This window comes from Paroedura picta, chromosome 5 (assembly GCF_049243985.1).
Source record: "Paroedura picta isolate Pp20150507F chromosome 5, Ppicta_v3.0, whole genome shotgun sequence".
Classification (NCBI taxonomy): domain Eukaryota; kingdom Metazoa; phylum Chordata; class Lepidosauria; order Squamata; family Gekkonidae; genus Paroedura; species Paroedura picta.
Genome location: NC_135373.1, coordinates 64,665,126 through 64,689,041, shown reverse-complemented (window position 1 = coordinate 64,689,041; position 23,916 = coordinate 64,665,126). Strand labels below are relative to the sequence as shown.

The following is a 23,916-nucleotide window of genomic DNA, read 5'->3' as shown; positions in this document are numbered from 1 at the left end:
TTGTATATAATTTGCATGAAAATAGTGGTTGCCAAGCCACAGCTGGTGAACATCTAGCATTTATTTGGAAGCAGTCTTATTTCAGCATTGTTAACCCTAAAAATTCTTGTATGCAGTTCTTCCACTGGGTAAAGAGGCTTAGAAACAATTGGGTGGGGAAAGTATTCCTCCTTTTTTGTTCATTTGAGTTTCTAAGGCTATATGGGCATAGTTTGTGTTCATTGCTGAGCACTGCATTGGTGCACTGTAGAAAGGGCTGTAGAAAATAGTCATCTTCTGTTGGAACTAAATGCAGTTTCTCTGAATGTATGTCAATTTTAAACAAGCCTTATGACCAGTTTCATCTTCCATTTAGTTTAGCGAATCAGTCTATGGTGGTAGAACCTAATAGTAAAAATCCTGAAGTAGACATTTCCTGGAAGTAGAAACTGCAAAACTATTTTGAAGAAAAAAAAAACAGAATAGTGCTGATGTTTGCTTGCCTAATCCACTCAATTGTTTACACAGACCTGTATTTTTAAACCTATTGTAACACCCATGTGAACTAGAAATTAACTTTTAAGAAGTGTTTAAGTCATAAACTTGATTGCATTGAAACACTTCCTGCTGTTTAAATCCATACATCTTTTACAGAATGCTTGCATACTAAAATGTAAACTGTTCATGTGTCTTCTTTTCAACAAGCCACAAAAACTATAGTGCCTTTTAAGGTTACAGATTTCTAAAAGAACATCATGAAACCAGGGCCTCTTATGGAAGACATGGCACTTTAAGCTGTATGGAATTTCTGATATTGGATCTGAAAACAATGTTTTAATCACACTTTATTTCAAGACTGCAAATATGAACTACAGTTAAAGGGAGATATAAAGCCAAAAGGTGTTTTTCTTTTGTGTTTGAAGCAATTTACCTGGGATTTTGAATTGGCTGTTCGGAATTAAAAGAATATCCAATCTCTAGTTTTCTTTCATGTTGGACTGTTGGTGCAGCTTTGTGCATGTTTTTCTGTAGTTCTCTAAAATAGTTTCCCCTCTTGTCAGAAGCCAAGACAGGGCACAGAAAATATACAGAAAATATAACCAAAAATAACCAACACTGAAATTCTAAGTGTGTGTGTGTGTGTGTGTGTGTATTAAAAATACTACATAATAATTTTTCAGTCAATGTTCAGCAGTGAAAGGTTCACCTGCGTTTTCTGTGAAGCATTCTGGCACAACAGTTGCCACTTGGTTAAAATATTCCTCAGAAATAAGCTTTAAAATCTGCTGAACCAAAACTTTTTGAATGTCTCCAGGCTTATTTTTAATAAGTAATACAGAATAGGTATGTCGGACAACATGCTTCTGACTTTTAGGTTAATTAACCCCATAGCAAAAGCATATGGGATTTGTGATATGAAATTTATTCTAGTGGTGCAAAAAGCTTTATTTAATTATAGGAAGTAGATGAATTTCAGGGATCTTGCTTCCTCTTTTCGACATTTGAACTGTTGCAGTAAAGTCGTCTAGAAGCTCAACATGAAGCCAAACATGGTATTTACAACCAATTGCAACAGGGATTGCTATATTCTATCTTCACTACTTCAAGACAAGGGCTACTTCAAGACAAGCCAGATTAAAGGAACTCCTTTCAGATAAAAATAAGAATTTATCCTATATTATTGCCAAATATGCAAGATTAGCAATTAAATATATAAATGCCTGGCTGAATATGTATAAGGGTTAGGATGGATCTACTGAACATATGAAGTATTTTGGAACATTTAACCAATCTTGTATTGTGTTTTACTGTTTTGTATTTTGTACTGGTCACTGACCGAAATAAATGTATGTGATCTGATCTGGTATAGCCTACCCCTAACATAGATCAGCCTCAGATATAGGGCTATTTTGTGACACCAAACTGCAGAGTTTGAATGGGTGGCAGGGAGGTTTGGATAAAAATCTAAACTTGAACATATCACATATTGAAAAGTTTTCCATAACTTTTTTTCTGAAGGGTTTCTTCTAGTATCTCCTCCCCCTTGCAGTTATGAAATCTTTCAGTCCTTTGCAGTCAAATGCCTTCTTTTGATATTTTCTAATTTAATAATATTTAGTTATTATGGTATTTATATACCACGCTCCCCGAAGGTTCAGGGCAGTTTACATGAAACAAGAATGATATATATCAAAGAAAACATAATACAGATACATTTTCTAGAAGAAGAGCTATAGGTGTTCTTATTTGTGATGGGGGTAGGAAGTATTTTCAAGAGGAATAGGACTCAGTTTGGTGTAGTGGTTAGGAGTGCGGACTTCTAATCTGGCATGCCAGGTTCGATTCTGCGCTCCCCCACATGCAACCAGCTGGGTGACCTTGGGCTCGCCACGGCACTGATAAAACTGTTCTGACCGGGCAGTGATATCAGCGCTCTCTCAGCCTCACCCACCCCACAGGGTGTCTGTTGTGGGGAGAGGAATGGGAAGGCGACTGTAAGCCGCTTTGAGCCTCCTTCGGGTAGGGAAAAGCGGCATATAAGAACCAACTCTTCTTCTTCTTCATGTGCTATTCATCTTGAAAATACTTCCTGATTAAATATTACATAAGAAAATGCCACATGTGGAGGAATGGCAGAAAAAAGTGTGGTGATCAAGTGGACAGAGCTTGCCAATACTGAATTATTATGCTCGTAGTAGTACCATGTTCCATTTCCAGCAGTGGTGGACTCAGCTCACATATTCCACCCCACTCACCTGAACACATTATCTTCTGCTAAATATGCTTCCTGAGAAGGCAAATTTCTTTCCATAGTTTATGAAGCCTCACTGTGCTGCTTATCCACATGCCCTTTTTCCTGTGGCTTGATACATGTGGGGCTCTCCCTGAATACCTGGAGATAGAAACTAAATGGTTTGTGATATCACTATTGAAAGATGAGAGCAACAGCAGTGCATTTGAACAAGCGGAACTGCATTGCAGAGCAGGTCAAAAACTCATATGTTGAACAACATGAGTTTTGCACACATTGGGACCTCATGTAGGGTAATAGTCTCCTTGCAACTTGGTAGAGTGATGTAAGTCAGTGGTCCCCAACCTTTTTATCACTGGGAATCGCTCAACGCTTGACAATTTAATGAGGCCTGGGGGGGTAGTATTTTGCCGAGAGACATTCCCCCTCCCTGAGCCCCTGCTCCACTTGCTTTCCCGCTGGCACCCCTGACTTCCTGCTGCCTGCTGGGGTGGTGCTGCCAGCAGCAGCTGTGCAGTGCCATGCAGTGCCACACAGGGCCACGCCGAGGGGGAGCCCCAGCCATGGCGGCCGCTGGAGAGCACCAAAGGTGAGCTGGCGGCAGAGTGGCAGGGCAGCCCCCAAGGCAGCAGCCGGGGAGGAGGACGAGGAGGAGCCACGGCCTGGTACGGACTGATCCACGGACTGGGACCAGTCCCTGGATCGGGGGTTGGGGACCACTGAAGTAACTAAGCTGCTCCCCAGCAAAAGAATTCTCCTGAGATGGCTTGGTTGCCTTTGGAGCAGCAAGTCAGCATGTATAGTTTTCCTGGACTCTCACAAAGAGGACTAAAAAGAACTGCACCTATGGAGGATCAACATTTACTGGAAATCTTAAAGAAACAGAGGGCCTAGTCATTTCTGAACTGAGATCACCTACATCAGAATACTGTTTGCTGATACTATGGAGGGAGGGACTGTAGAGCCTGGTTCCTATCAACATGTGTCACTTGTGTGGCTTTCCTTTTCTTTTCTTTTCTTTTTTTGCTTAGATAAATATCGTATTTACAGTACCTTAACTATAATCTAGACATTAAACTGTAACTTTAAAATTGCTTAGCTTCTATAGCAGTTTGCTAATTTCTGGTTGAGCAGTTGTTACAAAATCAGTGTATATACTTCAGCATATTATATATCCTGATGATGAAGACGTGTTCATTTGGAATACCATAGGTCTGCCCTTTTTTTATCCTGCTGTTTTTTAAATGAGCTCAGGTCATGTACATGGTTCTCCCCTGCCAGAATTGAAGTTAATCATACCGAGAGAAGCTGACTAGCTCAAGGTCAGTTAGTCACTCAGTTCAACTCTCTGCTCACTCTACCCTTCTAGTTGTCCAGCTCAAAAAGTTCAAAAATAGTCATCCAAAGGAAGTTCGCTTTCCCAACAAAAATTTGATCTTTTCAGTTTATGAAAAGGTCATAGAATTACGCATATGTGAATAACATGTATAGAAAGAGTTTTTCCCTTCCCAACCCATAGCAATCAAATTTGGGTTTACTACATTAAATTGATTGGCAGTAGACACAAGACAGGCAAGAGAAAATTCTTCAAAGCATAACTAACTCGTAGAATAATAATTTTTGATGGTCAGTGGCTTAGAGAACTTAGAAGGCTGTTGGCCAAATTCATGGAAGCTAGCAGTTCAAAACTATGCAGGCTTTCTCCAGTGTCCAATCTAAGTACGCTGAAGTCTACTGTTGGTCCGTCAAGTAAATATGTTAATAATAGTCCATATTCAGGTATAAGGGAAACTAGGACAGTTACCTTCAGGCTTTCCAGAATCATTTGGTCTATTTCCATGTGATACAAATTGCTGGAACAAGTAGCATGGCGTAGTGGTTAAGAGTAGCAGATTCTAATATGGAAAACCAGGTTTGATTCCCCATTCCATCACATGCAGCCAGCTGGGTGACCTTGGGAAAGTCACAGTTCTGTCTAGCTGGAACAAAAGAGATGAAACTAAAATCTGTCAAAAAGAACTGGGACTGCTAGTGCCATCTTTTAAACCTAGTGTAATGTTTATTGCATGCCCTCTCTGAAAATTAATCCTCTTCGCCCAGAGGAGTTGTCATGTGGTTTAGGATATTTTTCAGAGAGGGCCTGAAATAAACACAGCCCCTAAAAACCCTACTTGGGAGTCCCAGTGGAGCTTTAGGCCCCACAATAGATTCATCCATACTTCCTGTCTTGCCTCCGCAGACATTTCACTAAGCATATAATGTCTGAAAGTGTATAATTTTTCAGTAATAAGTTTTACTTTTGAAGTACACTTTCCATCTAGCAATGGTGTTATGCAAAATTCTATGCAATTGTTTTTTCTCTGTAGAAGAAGTAGGAGCCCACAGACACATCTTAGGCAAGCTGAGGCTAGATATATGATAAAGAATGGGCAGTGTTTCACGAACAGGCAAAATGATCTGCAATTCATGGATGCAGTATCACTTCTTAACAGCCAAGCTAATGTTCTATTACATAGTTTTTATTTTTACTTTAGCATTAGATCATGCTGTCACTGCATTCAAAGTAAATATTTGTGCATTTATAGTTACCATTTGAACATGCTCACAGGTAATTATCCTGTCATAAAGAACAATGAGTACACCAAAGGGAAGAAATGAAATATTAAATACATACGTTCTTTTTTATCTTTCCTCTGTCAATTCATATGTTTTGAATTCTTATTGCATTTTGATTAATAAACACTGATGAACATTTTTAATACTTTGAATAACTTTAATTTTTTATAATTATTTCAGGTGCTCAAGAAAAAAAGACTGTGAAAGATCAGATAGGGCAAATAATTGGCTCTGGAGTCCAAATGGCAATTGCTTGACTATAACAAGAGCGCATCCTCAAAACAGGAGTCGCAGGGTACCAGGCAAGGTAAGCAGTATTTTGTAAAAATAATCAGGAGTCTTTTGGCTACCTTAAAGAGTAATAAGTTCGTATTCTCACATATGCTTTCACAGTCTAAAGCAGGCTTCCTCAACCAGGGTTTCATGAAACCCTGGGGTTTCTTGATGGTCCTGGAAAGGTTTCCGAAATGGCTGGAAGTTAATATATTTTAAAATGTTGTTCAACATTTATTGGGTGATATGATCACATATGGTCATGCTGACCTGCTTCCCCACACCCCATATAACTATTAGCCAGGAGGGGGTGGGAAAGGGAGGGGCCTCAGGTGGGCATGTACACAGTTATGTTTCCCAACCATATTCTGCACAAGCACACTACTTCTATGGATTCTCAAAGCCCGAAGAACATTTCAGGGCTTTCTCAACAATAAAAAAAACTGAGAAAGGCTGTCCTAGAGAGCTTGTAGAGTTTTTGTGCATATCATGGATATATAATTGATGTAAACACGGAATTTTTTTTAAAATGTGTGATTTGTTATGGTCATGTACCTAGCTACTTCAAAATATTTAAAGAAAATACTTTGATGTAATGACTACTTGATTACCTGTTTTCCTTAAGGAAGATTAATTATTTTATTTATTTAAATCGTTTATCAACTGCCTTTCTTCTTCACAGAACTCAATTTACAGCATAGATAAATCACAAAATAAAATGTATTAAAATATTAAAAAACAACATTTACAATCACAGGACTGCTAATAAATTTATCCAAATGCTGTCCCATATAAAACTACCTTCAACTGCCTGCTAAACATCATAAGTGTCACCTCCCTGGAGAGATGTTCCATAATTGTGAAAATGCCACTAAAAAGGCCCTCCCTTGTGTTTCCACTGAATGAGCTTCTTTGATTGATGGGACAGACAGGAGGCCTTGTGCTTGTGATTTTAATTCCCATGCAGAAACATATTGTCCTTTGGATAAGACACTCCCATATAGTCAAAACCAACTCCTTGGACTTGGCTTGGGAGTGGATCATGAGCTAATCACATATTTTCAAGATAACTGGTTACAAGTAGGGATATATTTTTACTATATAGAAATGAATTCATATGGCAAATTGGGATGCCTGCATGGATGCAGATAGGTCAGTTATTCCCAAGCAGGAGTCAAAGGACCCCCAGGGGTCTGAGAGGCTTCTAGAAGGGGTCAGTGGCTTTTCCCCTCAGCAGAAAAAAAGTAAAAAAGAAGTGACACTCACTGGGAACTTCACTGCCCCAGCTCCCATGCAGGAGCAAAAATCAGGGGCAGATGAGGAGCACCAGGCCAAATGTTTCACCATGTGGGTGCAGGAAGAAGTGGGACAACCTGCCATGTCTAAAACTCCAGCCTGCAATCCGGCATGAGACCTCCAGTGCATAAATGGTCACTCAGAAAGCAAGCTGCCCCCACCCCCGAGGCTCAAGGTTCCTGACAGAGGGAGGCTGCCTTATTCTGCCCATAGAGGTCCAGCCCCTTGGCTCAGGCTTTGACATCACTTCTGGGGGTCCTTGAAGCCTGAAGAATATTTCAAGGGGTCCTCCATGATAAAAAGGTTGAAAAACACTACTATAGTTGGTAGAAATAACCCAACATTTACTGTAACAGTAGCTAAGGTTCTGTCTGCCACAACTATCTCTTTATGGAATCTCTAATTGCTTAAAGGTCTACTATTTTCTACTTGCTTACAATTTTTGTTATGTCAATAAAGGTATTCTGATCTACTTATAGATGGGTACTTTAGCATTATTCTCAGCATTCTTGTTCAGATCCTGTAAAAACAGCTCTGACATGTTATGCCTCTATTGTGGAATTTGAAACAAAGTAAAGTTTGGGTCAGGGGCACCATCTAGAATGAGTTGTATTTGTTATGTTTAGTACATATTCTGACTTGGGTGATGCGAGCAAAGAGCTTTGATGTAGAGATATCTAACAGGAGGCAACATGTCCTTAGTAGTTGCAGTCATCATATAGGAAAAGAGAGCATAATTGAAATAATGAGACAAAGCAGCCTCCAGAATAATAGATTTTTCTTTTATGGCATGTGGTCAAAAGCATTTTAAAACTCCTGTTCTTAAAATAAGGTATTAGTGATTTACCACTTAAAGGCCAGATGTTTGAGCTTTAAGAAACATACCACAAAGCAAGCAAATATTAAAAAGTTACACACCACAAAGCAGGGAAAATATTAATATCCTTGAAATATAGATATTTCAGGAAAATATTTGATCTTCCAAACCGGTTTAATGGTCATGTGAATGTGTGAAGCATTAAAGAAAATGTTAAAGGGTTGTTGTTTTTTTTATGCAGGGGGGGGGGAGCCTGTCCGGGAAAGAGAAGAAGTGTGTGTGGGCGGGTGTTCCTGGGAAAAGAAGATGGTAAACTGTACCTTTTAGTTCTAGTGTACTCTTCCTGGCAGCTTGTTCAGCGTGGTTCATACATTCACCACAGGCATGTTGCATTTCCTAAAGGAAAACTGCCTTAGCTTGGAAAGTGGGCCACACAATTCTTACAGATGAATAATAGCAGAAGACTGCTTTGAGTAAAAAAAATGCTAACAAATTCAAAATAAAGAGCAGTTGCAAAAACAGAACATGCAGCTAACTCAGGGTGTTCGATCAATTCAAGAAACCCATTGTGGGTTGTTTTTCCTTTCACCTTCTTCTGTCTGCTTGTTGCCTTGCATCAAAGCAGTCATCAAACACTTGAGTGCTTGGCTGGCATGACTTCCTAAGGCTTAGGAAGCCATCAGACATCACTCTTTTGTCAGCCGACTTATTTCTGTCGTCTGGCAGCCAAAGCATTGCTTCATCTCTCCAGCTCTGAATGGGTATTTTAAGGAAACTTTGTATTTGTTATCCCTTCAAAACAAGCCTCTCCATTCATTCCAAGCCTGACTTGCAACTCCTGCTGTGTTCTCTGGCCATTGTAGTTGTGTGGCTAACATGTTTTAATTACATCGAAAAAGTTTAAATAACATCTGTGCTCAATAGCTTTTGGACTTTGGCTGGAAACAACCTACAGAGAAAAGAATTGTAGAAACACACTCAAGGCATTATTTCTTTTTTTGAACTGATTTTCAGGGTGAGATAATAAAATACTGTCCATGTGTTTATATAATGTTTCATCCTTAGGGGAAGACATTTCTGTATTTAACATTTATAGGTGACATGGTATAGCTAGCTATATTCCTATTGAAAATGGCAACTATCATAATATTGTGGGGTCTTCAAAAATCAGCAGCTCTGTTCTAGCAGTTGTAGATCCCATTGTACAATCTTCATCACACTTGCTGGTCCAAACAATTTATTATTTTATTTATTTATTTAGATTTTTTATATCACCCTTCCATACAGCTCTAGATGGTTTACATAAAACATCATAGTGTAGTTACATAGAACATCATAACAGTATAACCATCATAGCATAACATATCAACTAAAACAATATTTCGACAAGAATGGTAACTTTAATAGAACCCTTAGGTTTATCAAGAGCTGAACATGCTAGAAAAGTGGGCAAATGATAGCAAGATGCAATTAATTAAGGATAAGTTAAGAGTTCTACATCTGAGTCACAAAAGTGTGATGCATGTATACTGGATGGGAGCGATACTTCTGTATAGCAGTATGTGTGAATGAAATCTTGGGGTACTTATGGACTGTAAGCTAAATATGACCAGATGGTGTGATGCAGCGATAGAGGAGGCAAATGCAGTCTTGGGCTGTATCAACAGAGGCATTGCATCAAAATCACAAGATTATCATAGTCCACTATAAATTGCGTTGGTCAGAGTGCACCTTGAATATTATGTGAAGTTATGAAGGCCTCACTTCAAAAAGGACATGGACAACTTTAAAGGGTGCATGGAGAGAGATGAGGATGATCCAGGGCCAGGAAACTAAGCCCTATGAGGAAAGGCTGAGGGATTTGGAAATGTTCAACCTGGAGAAGGGATGGTTGAGAGGAACCATGATTGTTGTCTTTAAATATTTCAAATTTTGTCACAGGGACCCATTATGCACGGGGGTTTTAGCGCACATTCGGGGTGGAATGACGGCGACTAAAATCACGGATAACGCACGGAGCCGGCTGCAACCGGCTGCAGCTTCGGTGCATGCCGCCAAAAAAGCCGCGTCAGTGAAACGCGGAAGAAAGCGCAGCTTCCGGGTGAGCGGGGCGCAACCAGAAGCGGCGCCCGGATCGGCGCGTGCATAATCGGTTACTCTGGGTTTTGCCGCCGTCGCGCCGCGCCCCGCCCCGTGTATAACCGGTATGCGTCGCGTCTTCCCCCTCCGCGTTTTCCATGTGACCCGAAATCGCCGTTTCGGCGGCCGTGCATAATGGGCCTTAGAGAAGGGCAAGGAATCCTGTTGGCAGGAGAGGACCCACAGTAATGGTTTTAAACAGCATATAGAATGGTACCAGCTATATATATGGGGGGGGGGAGTTTCACAGTCAGAATAGTTCAGCAGATGAATCAGCTGCCTAAAGCGATGTCGAGGCCCCCCTCACTGGCAGGTTTTTAAGAAGCAGCTGGACAGATATTTATCATGGATGTTTTAGGCTGAATCTCAATTGAGCAGGGAATTGGACTAGATAGCCTATATGGCCCCTTCCAACTCTATGATTCTAGAGGTCGTCACTATCACACAGTTAAGTGTTGTTGTTGTTATTTGTGTAACGCCACTCCCAACCTGCCATCTCATGGTGGCCAACAACAACAATTAAAACATACAATAAAAAGAACTATACAAAATAAGCACAACCCTCCCAGGCCCCTAACCCCCATCTATCCCCCCAGACTGCCACATTCACCAAGTGCCCAGGGTGATGTTCTAGATGAGAGACTCTAAACTCCAACTCTAGAGGAAGGTAAGCTCTCGTGTGCACGCAACCTCAACCAAAAGCCTGGCAGAAGAGCTCTTACAGGACCTGTGAAACTGAGTCAGCTCTCACAAGACCCTTAGCTTATTTCACCAGGTGGGCTCCAACGCCAAAAAGGCCCTGGCCCTGCTTGAGGTAAAGCAAACTCCTTGTGGGCCAGGGATCACCAATTTATTTGTTCCCACAGAGCAAAGAGCCCTGTGAGTGGACATAGGGGGGGAAATGGTCCCTCAACAAAATGGAGTGGCCAGTTGTTTTGAGCCTTTTGGTTCAAAACAAGCCAGGGTTTTCCTATTCTTTCCCATCCATAGTATAACATACATTGTTAATTCTTGAAATAAACGAGCCAGGGTTATGTCTGTGGAGCAATATAAAACTATGCATCTCCTTTGATATTGCCATTATGTAAGTGAACCAACCCTTTTGTCTGTTGATTTCAAACCATTTCTTTTACATTTGTTGGTCTTTCCAGGTAGAATTGACTCTAAGCCCTATGCCAGATTTAAATGACGATGACCAGCTACAGTGTCACTTTGGTGAAACAAGTCATCAGGCAGAGTTAATAGAGGAAGCTATTATCTGTGATCCTCCAGAGGTAATCCCTCCAACACCTAAAGGCCAAGGTAAAGCAACAGTAATGCCTCATGTTTAGTGTACACCCATTGCATAGTAGACGGGCAAGCTTTGGGCCAAAAGAGCATTCGGACACAGGTAGTAGGGTAAACAAGGCCACAGCTTTATTTATTTACAGGAGCAGGACACAGCATGGGAGGAGCTGTGCTCTTGCAGTCAATGGACTACCTTGGGCCATCTGATCCCCAGAGGCCTTCTTGCAGCTGAGGCACCCCTGGGTAGGAGGAACCACCCAAGGTAGGGGGACAACAGTGGTTCGGTGCCAATGGGTGTGAACCTCTAAGTGGCCACCTTCTGCCATCTGGTACTAAGCAAGTGCCATCAAGCTCGCTTCCACCAAGGTGGTGCTTGCTCAGTATGTGTCCAACCTCTTTAACGAGGCTCCCCTGTTCTGGGCAGTCAGTGGACTGCTCTACCTTCTGTTCCCAGAGGGCTTCCTAGCTACCGAAGCAGACACTCAGTCAGCCAGTAGTGCCCAGCACTTCAACCATCTGGGAACCCCCAGGGAGTCTGCAGTTGTTGGTTGTCCTGTTGGGACAGGCCTTGTTCGGCATGTGCCAGTCTCTTAATAAGACCCCTGTTCCCGGCAATCTGGTGTGCAGACACAGACTGCCTGCCCAAAACAGCTCTGCCTATGCCCAGATTGCCACAGAATGGGCAGCAAGTACTTTTCAGTCCAAGTTCTTTTAAGTAGATTTTAATTTTAATCATTTAAAACATTTATTCAGTGCCTTATTCCCTTACTGAACTCAAGACAACTTACAATATAAATAAAATTATTGTAACAATAAAAACAATAATTATAAAACCCATAAGAGTTCAAAACAAGCCAGTTGCCATAGGGAGCATTTCCACAGGTATCTAGGGATTTGCATAAAGGACCCTCGGATATAAGTTATATGAGCAACTATTTGTATTCTAGTTTAAGTAAATTCAGTTGCTAGGGGAGACTCATGCTTCTGTTTTGCAGCCCACTTTGTGTGTATTGGTTTAGAGTTTGGACCAAGAATATTTTCAGACAATATTTTTCCTGTTAGAGTTGCTTCATATTTTTCATACCTGTCCAGTATACTCAATTTCACAGCAGTTTTTCCTATATATTTTTAAAAATAAGTTTGAAAGATAAATATTTTGCTCTGATGGGTAAAGACAACAAATGACACATGTGACACTTATATTTGTATGTATTTTGTTAGTGATTAGTGAAGTCAGTATTCTGTTTGCCGTGTTTCCATCAATCCCAAGATCAAACCTTCTTAAAAGATGTCTCCCTTGGGCATTTCCAAGACATAAGTTAGAGTAGTTTGTGCCTTTGATTCATAATTACTGAAGACTTTGCACAAATCTCTTTATAAATGCCTGTTTTAAGCACATTGCCAATCTTAATATTTATTAGCAAGTAAAAAGCTCACACATTGTTTTTTTCCATGATGCTGTCTCTTATAGACTGCTTTAAGTGTAAGATGCTTTAGTTCAAAATGCATTGTAATATGACTCCCAGGCACACCTATTTCTTCCAAGAGTTCTGTCAAATGTAAATAATCTTACACTGTTAGTAAATATCAGTTTTAAAATGAAGCACTGAATTAACTTGCACCTTTTTTTTCCCTATCCAATTTTGCATTTGACCCCAGAATAAAGATTGAAATGAAAAACAACCTGGAATTTCCTACCGGATTCTTCACAAAGTGGGCTTAAATTTAAGCTGTCAACACTCTTTCAAAAAGCTGTTAAGAGGAAAGCTGAGTTTGAAATTGCTCAATAGCTTGTGAAATAGGTTGTCACAGGGGCTTGATGATTTCTATAAGAGAAATAGCTGGAAGCCTCATTGAGGGAAGTCCCAATTTCTGTCTAAGGATCTAGAATCCAAACCCATTAAAAGAGAAACTAGGTGCAACAGACTAGCTTTGCAAGATGCTATGGTTAACTTATTATGTTAAGTACATATTACTTGTTTCAGTAACCTCTGAAGTCATCTACTTAATTCATAGTGTAGAATTCATAAAGGTCTGATGTGAAAAATAATTACATTAAAATACCTTTGTTTTCCCAACAATGCATCTTATTTTCATATTGTTTATTTTGGTTTGGTTTGCATTTTTAAGTAACAGGACAGTTATCCCTCTCAAACAGGCACAGAACTATCAAAAATAAAAGTTTTATTATACGTCCTCCTTCTTTCTCCAGTTAATATTTGTTCTTTCAGTTACTAAAGATTTAACACAGTTTCATTCTGAGTGAACATAAAGTTGCTATGATCCTTGAGTTCAACAAATTCTTTTTTAGGGGATTAATATTGTGGCTTGAAATGGGTGTGGGGGTGTACCTATTCATTCTCTGTCTTTTTTCCCCAATAGACCATGTCTTAGTTCCACTACATCTGACCTTTGGGGATGGTATATTTTTTGCATTAACTACATACCCTTTTTATGACTGTAAAGAAGCTATAAATCTTTCAAAAAATGAACCGTAAGTTTGTATCTGCTTAACTCTCTCACTACCATGTATATACCATGCTGAATGCATTCAAATATTACAGTAGCTTAGCAGATGTCATTGAAGTCAGTCATAGCTCTCAAAATGTAAGGTTGCCTTTCCCGTGAATGGACATGAGCAAATTCCAGGAAAGGTATACAACAGTTTAGTTGTTGTGTTCCAGAAGTATAGGCAGGATTTCGAAGAGGCAGGTTTTCGAAGAGGCAAAGGAACTAGAGATCAAATTGCCAACATACGCTGGATCATGGAGAAAGCTAGGGAGTTCCAGAAGAACATTTACTTCTGCTTCATTGACTATGCTAAAGCCTTTGATTGTGTGGAGCACAACAAATTGTGGCAAGTTTTTAAAGAGATGGGAATACCAGAGCATCTTATTTGTCTCTTGAGAAACCTATATGCAGGTCAAGAAGCAACAGTGAGAACTGAACATGGAATCACTGATTGGTTCAAAATTGAGAAAGAAGTTCGGCAAGGCTGTATACTGTCGCCTTGCCTATTTAATTTGTATGCGGAGAACATCATGAGAATGACGGGATTAGAGGAGTCACAAATAGGGATCAAGATTGCAGGGAGAAATATCAACAACCTCAGATATGCAGATGATACCACTCTAATGGCAGAAAGTGAAGAGGAACTAAAGAGCCTTTAGATGCGGGTAAAGGAGGAGAGTGCAAAAGTTGGCTTGAAACTCACCACAAGAAAACAAAGATCATGGTATCCAGTCCTCTCAATTCCTGGCAAATAGATGGGGAAGAAATGGAGATAGTGACAGATTTTATTTTCCTGGGCTCCAAGATCACTGCAGATGGGGACTGCAGCAAAGAAATTAAAAGACGCTTGCTTCTGGGGAGGAAAGCTATGGCAAATCTAGACAGCATCTTAAAAAGCAGAGACATCACCCTGCCAACAAAAGTGCGTTTAGTCAAGGCTATGATATTCCCAGTTGCAATGTATGGCTGCGAAAGTTGGACCATAAGGAAGGCCGAGCGTCAAAGAATTGAGGCTTTTGAACTCTGGTGCTGGAGAAGACTCTTGCGAGTCCCTTGGACTGCAAAGCAAACAAACTGGTCAGTCCTAGAGGAGATCAGCCCTGACTGCTCCTTAGAAGGCCGGATCATGAAGATGAAACTCAAGTACTTTGGCCACCTCATGAGAAGGAAGGACTCCCTGGAGAAGAGCCTAATGCTGGGAGCGATTGAGGGCAAAAGAAGAAGGGGATGACAGAGAATGAGGTAGCTGGATGAAGTCACTGAAGCAGTTTGTGCAAACTTAAATGGACTTCGAGGAATGGTAGAGGACAGGAAAGCCTGGAGGATCATTGTCCATGGGGTCGCGATGGGTCGGACATGACTTTGCACCTAACAACAACAAGTTGTTGTGTGTCATGAACAAATGGTTTCACACATGTTGAATAATACACTTTTAATCTACTTTTAATGCACATGGCAACTGGATTTTATTGTGTGTAGCAATCACTAAAGTATATTGAAAGTGGGTTGGAAGTGCGTTAATCAATGTGTATGTAAGCTAGGATTCCAGCCCCCACTCCAAACTAGCATTTCCCACTGCCAGTGGGTGGGAATGGAACCAAAATGGAATAGGAGGACATCAGTGCCCGAGGGTGAAGGTGTCACTCGCCATATGCCTAGGGGATGTTGGGAATGCTCTGGTATTTGGGTATGGTTAAGCCATAGCATTTTGCCCAAATTTCAAAGCTTTGCCAGTAATGCACTGATGTCCTTTCTGGTGTGCATTGGAAGTTATATCAGTGCATAACCATCAAACTCCCCCTGCCACCTGGTTAGTCCCCCATCCCATGCTGGTTGCTGGGGGGATGTGACTACTCCAGTGAAAGCACCTGTAATACCTCTATGAACTTTTGTGGAATTGTTGAATTAAATTGGGTTCAGTGGGGTCAGTTCCCTATACCCTCACTGACCCATTCATCAGGCTGACAAGTTATACTGTTTAATCTCTCTTTCCTATAGTTTGGCTGGCTGTGGAATTTGACAGTTCAAATTACCTCATCTACTTTGTCAGTTATTGAACAAATTATTTTCTTGAGTGATTAAGGTTCATTTTAAACATAGGATATCTGGTACATTGTAAACATTTGTTAATGTATGCACGTGCATCTGATACCAGGCCTCAACCAAATTTGTCAGAGCTTGACAACACTTCTTTCTTGTGTCTTTGATGGCATTTCCATGATAGCATGTCCATGTCAAGACATGTTGTCTTTCAGATTTCTGAATATACTACATGACTTTTCTGTCTTTTTGTAGATACTATGTACCTAGCTTCTGGTGTCTGGGAGAGTAGGTTGGCCAGCAACAAGCAGGATATATCTAAGTTAATTTTTCTTCAGAAACTAAAATGTAATGATAAGGAAGGAAGAAGGGATTGCAAACTAAAACTTTGCTAACTTTTGTTTATCCATACAGATGCTTCTCCTGTGCAAGTAGTAGATGGAATTGTGAATGGGACTGGCGTAATCATAACTGTGAAGACTCATCTTTAAAAAAAGATGTGATTAAACAAAATATGGTAAATTTAAAATGAGCATATATTCCTGTAAACTATTTCAAGCAATATATTCCCCCTTGATATGGACAAGAACTATAATATTTGGATTGCATAATTATGAATAAGGGGAAATTAAATATTTGCCTTACTGTATTACTTTAGTGGGAGGACAGAGGTTTCAGAAATGGGAATGGTAGCTTCACATATGTTGCAATCATTTGTAGCATGTCTAATTTGAAAGGCTGTAAGCAAATCCGTCACTCTTTTCTACTCATGAAAACTCTTCAGAATAGAATAATTTCAGTATCCAAAATCTGTTGAGGTTTGTAGTGATATATATTTAATTGTATATAAAATGTCTGTTTTTATAGGAGGAAGTATGCCCACAATTTCTAAATCCCAATCCTGAAATAATACCTATGGACTATGTAACAGAAGTACACTTTGAAGGGAAGAATCTAGACAATTATCAGGTACTCAATTCTTTATGCCTACAACATATTTGTTTCCAAGTAGGCTTATAGGTGTTTCCACCTCTGCATTCTACTACTTATGAATTCCTGCAGTTGAAAATGTGGATGTGGCATCTGTAACCACTGAGTAATTGAATTTCTACAGGACTGGAGATTCCTGCTTTCAAAACTGATTTGTAAATCATTTTTGATTATGAGATTTGTATAGTTCATTTTAATCTTCACTCCCAATTGGTGTAATGCTGCTGTCCCTAAATATTGTTAACCTGTGGACACGGTTGGAATTTTGAGAAAGGATGGATAGTATCACAAAATGACAACCATAGATGTTTGTACCAGTCCTTGACTACCATAAGGAGTGAGGTCAGTCACAATTTGTTGTTAAGTTCTAAGCACTTTACTATGATGGAGGTAGCTATTTCCAAATCAGTATTCCAGCAGCTCTAAGGCCTATTATGCACGGCCGCTGAAACGGCGGCATGGAAAATGCAGAGGAGGAAGAAGCGAAGCAAACCGCTTATGCACGGGACAGAATGCAACGGCGGCAAACCCCAGAGTATCCGATTATGCATGCGGCTTCTCTGGAGCCGCTTCTGGTTGCACCTTGGTCCCGGGAAGCTCCACTTTCTTCCGCATCTCACTAACGTGGCTTTTTTGCCAGCATACATTGACTCTGTGCCCGGTTGCTGCCTGCAGCGTGCATAATTGGTGATTTTAGCCACCACCACTCCACCCCGAATGCGGACCTTCCACTCCGTGCATAATGGGCCTAAGTGAGTCCTTTCTGGGTCTTCTGTAACATTTCCAGTATGGTGGAGGAAAGCCAAGTCTGGCTCTTTGCTTTGGGAAAGAACTTTTGGACTGCAGTGAACATTGACTGCAGTGGTTTTGTTGTCCCTGCAGTAATTGCCCCCCCCCCCACTTCCTCAGTTTCTTCTCCACAGATCCTCTGAACTTGGTCCTATTTTATTTATTTAGATGATCTTTATGCTTTCTACTAAAAACAGTCCTTAAAATAGATTACAAATGATATATCAATTACAAAAGCCATGTAAGCATAACCCAAGTGACTGTAGCAGGGAGACCCCCTGGGACCCACCTCAGCAGCAGCAAAGTCCTTGGCAGCCAGCAGAGCCCTCCAGAGCTGCTGCTGCATTGGGAGCAAGGTCCTGATAGTTTGCAGGATCCCCAAGAGCCACCATGTTGGTGGCAGGACTTCTTGCAGATACTGCATTTGGAACAAGACCCCTAGGAGCTGACAGGTCCTTTGGAGCCACCAGATCAGCAGCAGGGACGCTGGTAGCTAGCCCGGGCACTTGGGAGCTGCTGTGTCAGTTGCGCAGAAGAATAATCTGCGCACACACATACATATAAAATTATTTGGGGGCAGATGTAAATACAATTTTTAATTGCTGTTATTTTTCTGAAAACCCCTGAGGGGGTTCCCCTAGTTTGCAGGGTGGGAAATCTCTCTCAATCTGAGCCAGATCCACAGATATAGATATTCACAGATATGCTCACACTTTGCTAAATATATATATAGATCCCTTGGCACCTATCCAGCCATGCAATTCTGAATACTTAATGGCAACTTGGAAGATGAAGGAGTGCATTCTACCTATTCCTGTTTTCTACCACAGACCCTAACTCTGTTCCTGATGCTGTTCGTGATGGTGTGTTAAACCCCCAAAACTAAATTTGAAGGGGCTCAGCAGTTTACTACATGAACAGCAAAAAAGAAAGTCCGAATAGTTGGATACACTCTAGTGTTTAACACACAGTACTAAACTTGCTCCATGACAGTTGAGGGAAGAAAATGGATATTGTATGGCTCACTGCTTTATGTTTAGTATTTATCGTATTGGAACCTAACATTGTGATGAACAGGGGAACATGCTGAAGACTGTATATTTTGTTTAATTGTCTACTATAATTCATAGGCATATACTTGTTCTCTATCCAATGTTATTTCTTTAAAATGTATCTAAGAGGATAAAACTGTCATTAGTATATTTTAACATTCTTTTGGTAAGCAAAAATGCAATGGTATTTTAAACAGTTCTTTGCTGTACTTTCTGTGATGAGAAATAAACTCTATAAGCTCCAGATCAACCAATGAGTCTCACCCTGGGCCACTATTTGCTCACATCTGAGACTCTGCCACAAGTTGAAAGAATATTTTATTTTTTCATTTATGGCCTTCCTCACTGGAGACTAATCGACTTGATGGAGCAGTTTTTTTGTACCCTCCTTTATTACCCAAAACATTGTCAAAGCAAGTTACAATCACCTACCTTTCCTCTTCCCACAACATACAACCTGTGGGGCTGAGAGAGCTCTGAGAGAACTGTGACTGGCCCAGGGTCACGCAGATGGCTGTATGAGGAAGAGTCGGGAATCAAACCCAGTTCTCCAGATTAGAGGCCAAAGGTTGAGAAAATAAATTTGTCTGGTAACTATCCTGGCTTACCTTTCACAATCATATTCACCAGGTGGTTTACAAAAGAAATATGTAGAATAAAAAACACTATATATTTATATTTGATCTTTGTACATTTGGCAGAATTAAAGTGTATTACCCATTTCTGAAATGCAACCAAAGAATGCTGGAAGCAAGTTCCTCAACCCTTGAGGCCACAACCTGCACCTGGACACTGTTTTACCGGTGTGAGGTCTGACTAGAGATGGTCCTTATTTATTCATTTTTTAACTTTTATTTTTAGACTTATAGGCCTCCCCTGTCCAAGCAGTCTTCAGGTGGCTCACGATTTGACAGTTTAAAAAAATCCATACAAATAATAAATTACTAGATCTTAAAAATTCATCAGTCTAAAAATATCTAACTAAAAATGAAGAGCATGCTCCCTCAAATCTTTCCCTATTGCATCTGGGAATCAGATGAATCCCTATTGCATCTGGGAATCCCTATTGCATCTGGGAATCAGATACCAGTTACCAGCTATGCGTGAGATCAGGAGAGTAGGAGCCCATCTCGTGGGCCCATTTGGATGGTAACAGTGGTCCTTGGCCTCAGCCAAATGTCTGGTGAATGAGCTCTGTTTTACAGGCCCTCTGGAACTTAGGTAGGTTCATGATGGCCCGCCTTTCTGCTGGCAGCTCATTTCACCAGACTGGGGCCAGAGCTGAAAAGTCCCTTACTCTGGTTGAGGCCAAGCACACCTCTCTGGGGCCGGGGATCACCAGTGGAGAGTGCTGAGTGAAGTGTTCTTTGCAGGGTGCATTCAAAGAGATGGTCCCTCAGGTACACCAATCTCAGATCATGTGAGGCCTTAAAGGTTAAGGTGTTAAACCTTATCCAGAGCTCAACTGGAAGCCAGTGCAGCTGCTGGAGGACTGGCCAAATGTGCACTCTCCAAGGGGTACTAATAAAGACCTGGACAGCTGCATTCTGGAATAGCTGTAATTTCTGGGTCAGGGATATAGGTACTAGTAGCTTTACCTGATGTAGATGGAAGAACACTTACTGCGCTACCTTTGTGACCTGCAACCCCCATAGTAAGAGAGGCATCAAAGGTCACCCTCAGATTCTTGATGGTCTATGCAGCCTGAAGGTACAACCCATCAAGATGGGAAGTACGCTTCTTCCTTTGGACCCTTCCTTCCCAGCCACAGAATCTCCATCATCAGGGGGTTGAGCCCCATACAGTTTTGCTGGAGCCATTCTGCCATGGCTCCTAGGCCCTTGGCCAAAGATTTGGGGGGGAGTGTTTAGCCAGCCACTCATTAACAGATAGAGCTGGGTGTCATCTGCATATTAGTGACAGTCCAGCCCCTGGACAAGCTGGCCTAGTGGGTACATGAGGGTGTTAAATAAAAGCAGGGAGAGGATTGCGCCCTTTGGATTAGCACAATTTATCATCCCTGATCGCATCCCTATACCCCTGACCTTGGAGGAGCCATTGCAAGGCTGACGAACATACTCCCACGTCAGCGAGGCAGTGAGCTAGCAGCTTATGATTAACTACATCAAACACTACAAAATGATTTAACAATACCAGCAGTGCCAACCTGCCTTGATCCAGCTGACTTTGGAGGTCATCCATCAGAGCAACCAGCTTCATATCCACCGTGTAGCTGAGCCACAAACGGGACTGGGATGGATCCAGTACGGAAGCTTCATCTAGGTATTCCTTTAATTGATCCACAGCCACCTGCTCCACCACCTTCTCCAAGAACACTAGGTGTGAAACAAGGTGGTAGCTGGTGGGTTCCTGCAGGTCCAGAGACGTTTTTTTTTTTCAACAGGGGTTCGACCAGTGCCTCCTTTAACCCACTCAGGAATGTCCCTCTTGTTAAAGACAGGTTAATTATTTCTCATAGGGGCCTTCCAATCCTCTCATCACCCATTTTGAGGAGCCTTCAAGGACAGGGGTCCAAGGGCGAGTGGTCAGCCTCACTGAAGCAAGGAGCCTATCTATTTTGGTTTGCAAAAAAAAAAAAAAAAACCTCCTGAAGCATTCAAGATATTCCCCTGAAGATGCCCAATTAACCACTGGGGGAAGATCACAGCAGAGAGTGAACATTTTATTTGTGAAAAAGTTTGCAAAGGCCTCACAGCTCAAAGGCTAAAGCTGCACCCCATCAAGACGGGAGGTGCACTTCTTCTTTTGGTATACAATTTGAATGCCCTTCTTTAAGGGTGGTAAGGGACCAAATTACCTTAAATAATTGTGCTAGGCCTGAGCTTGTGGGTGCAATTGAGGCTGCATAGAAATCTCTCTTCACTACATTCCCTGCCATCTCATAGGTTTTCATAAGTGTCCTATGAGATGTTCTTGACGCTTCATCACAAGTGTTCCTCCAAACTCATTCTAACCCTCTCTGCTCTGTCTGAGATGAACAAATCATGTTCCTAATGCAGCAGTATCTAGTTGTTCTTGCAGCCTTTTGCATCAGTCTTGTGCCACTTCCATTCTAGGCTCTTGCGTATCCCCATACTGCGCCTGTACATCATATTGTACCCTTCAAACATAGGGTACAAGCTTGCATTCTTTAAAATATAATATGAAAGCTTGATTCTGTGAATACCCAGGGCTCTTTAGTCTCTTTTGCCCCTTCCCCCAGAAACTCTGCTTTCACCTATATGTTATCAGTGACCATGTCCACCTTCCATGGAAAAATCCACAAGCAAAAATGAGATTTTTATGTCAGTAAAGGCTGAGCAAAGGTTGATGTCAAGAGTTTACTATTTTCCACCAAAAATCTATAATATGGGGGTGTTTGCAGTTCAGTTTAGACCTACCATTTAATACTTGTAGAATTTTAATTGAGACACAGAAATAATGACTACAATAGGAAAAATAAGCCTGTGTATTTGGGTGGGAGTAAGCAGCTGTGTTAAGCTATAAACAGGATTATATGTGTAATTGTCTCAGCCCACACACAGCCTGGAAGTAACTGATTCAGGGATGCAGTATGAGTAATTGTTGAACATGCTCTGTAGCAGAAGCGTCAGTCTTAGATGGACATGTATAAAGTGATGTATTAAACTCTGCAAAATAAAGGCAAAATTATGGTAATGCACTACACTACCAAAATTTGCTATAGTGTTGTTATTTGAGAGTTCCTGGACATTTTGGAATTTAAGCAATACTCACAAATCAGGTTGCCAAGAGGACCTTCTATTTTGTCATTTGCTTTCAATGAACCTCTTCAGTATTTTACTATTTCAAGTCTAACCTATTAGTACTATGGTAAGATTTAGATCCAGAACTGTATCTTAAGATCAAAATAGTGCTTCAGTCCAGGCTGAACGCATCCCTGAAGAACCTCAAAAAGGAAGTTGGCTTGGCTCAACTAAGAATTAGATACGGGTTTTACTCACTAGTGTCTGCTTGTCCCACTGTTATGTGTGTGACTCACAGTCCTCCCATTATTGTTGGACTGTTGCACCAGTGCCCACATTTTCTGATGCCTGCAAAATTTCTACATTCCCAGGCATTTGATTTGCTTATTTCTTCTTGAAGGCATTATTTCCATGATTCCTTAGTGCATAAAAAAAATTTGCTATCATTTTTTGCATGTTTTGGGAACAGTTGGGGCCTAATTGTCAACAACAATAACAACAACAAAAAGGAGGTGAGGGTACAACTGAATGGAAACACATTGTAGTTTGATGAAATGTAGCCTAGAGATGTAATTTGTGTATCTGAACAGACAGGATTGCCAGCAGGCCTGAAGCAAAGCATCCTGTCCCTTTAATTGAGCATTAGCATGTGGAAAGGGGAGCGGAAGCCTCCCATGGCACAGAGGTAAATATCACCTGATAGTAGTTAACAGCAGTTGACTCTAATCAGGAGAACTGGGTTTGATTCCCCAACTCCTCCACATGCCGCCAGCTGGATGACCTTGGGCTAAGTCACAGATCTCACAGAATACTCTTGTTAGAGCTTTCTAAGCCCCACTTACCTCATGGGGTATCTATTGTGGGAAGAGGAATGGAAAGGTTTTTGTAAGCCATTTTGGGACTCCTTTGGGTAGTGAAAAACAGTATAAAAATAGTTCTTATTTTAAAGTGACAGGATAATTTTTCCACTGCAGGCTGTTGGCAGTTAATAGTTCAGAGTCATACAATAATATCATGGCCCACACGTCCAAGCTAGAATATCATCATTTTAAAGTCCTGAAACTGTTTTCCGTCTAAAATCATTAGTCCCTGTTTAGAGAATATAGAAGTTTAGCTGAATATTGTATTTTGTTAGATTAATGCCTACATTTACTTAGAGCTGTCAGTTATCTTACAAAGTCCATTCCTGATGCAGCTTTGTGAAATCGCATGACTTTTATTGTCCTGTTCAAATCCCACATTTTTAAAAACAAATCTAATTTTCCTTATCAAAAATAATCTTTGTATTGCAAATCTCTTAACTATAGGAAAATACTATTCCGCTCCTGAGAAGTATAAAATGTAGTACAGAAGAGTGCTGGGATGCTGCCCACCCCTTTCTGTGTAGTCTGCCTAATGCCTTCCTCAGCCCTATAATTAATGAGTAAGACCAGAAGAGGTAGACAAGGCACAGAATCTATTCATCCTTCAAAAGTTTCCTGGGCTGGAACACTTTAGGTCTTTCTGCTACAATATCTCAGCAAGCTATCTTTTTAATGACTATCTAAATGCTGTCACTGCTTGTTCATGAACTTTTTCAGTAACATAACTGCAAAGTTGGAATTTCTCATTTGGTAGTTATGTGTTGGAAGGTATGCTCATAATATTTGA

General features: G+C 40.9%; 1 protein-coding gene across 8 annotated transcripts in view; it reads left to right on the top strand.

The window, feature by feature from the left end:
- The window catches only part of PLXNB2 (plexin B2), a 405,779-nt gene that overhangs the window by 293,087 nt on the left and 88,776 nt on the right, over positions 1-23,916 (top strand). For all 8 annotated transcript variants that reach the window (XM_077338327.1, XM_077338326.1, XM_077338324.1 and 5 more), the window contains 5 exons: positions 5,528-5,654; positions 11,024-11,174; positions 13,542-13,653; positions 16,125-16,227; positions 16,578-16,679. In XM_077338327.1, coding sequence (XP_077194442.1) covers positions 5,528-5,654; positions 11,024-11,174; positions 13,542-13,653; positions 16,125-16,227; positions 16,578-16,679 — 595 coding nt within the window. The remainder of the gene's footprint in view (positions 1-5,527; positions 5,655-11,023; positions 11,175-13,541; positions 13,654-16,124; positions 16,228-16,577; positions 16,680-23,916) is intronic.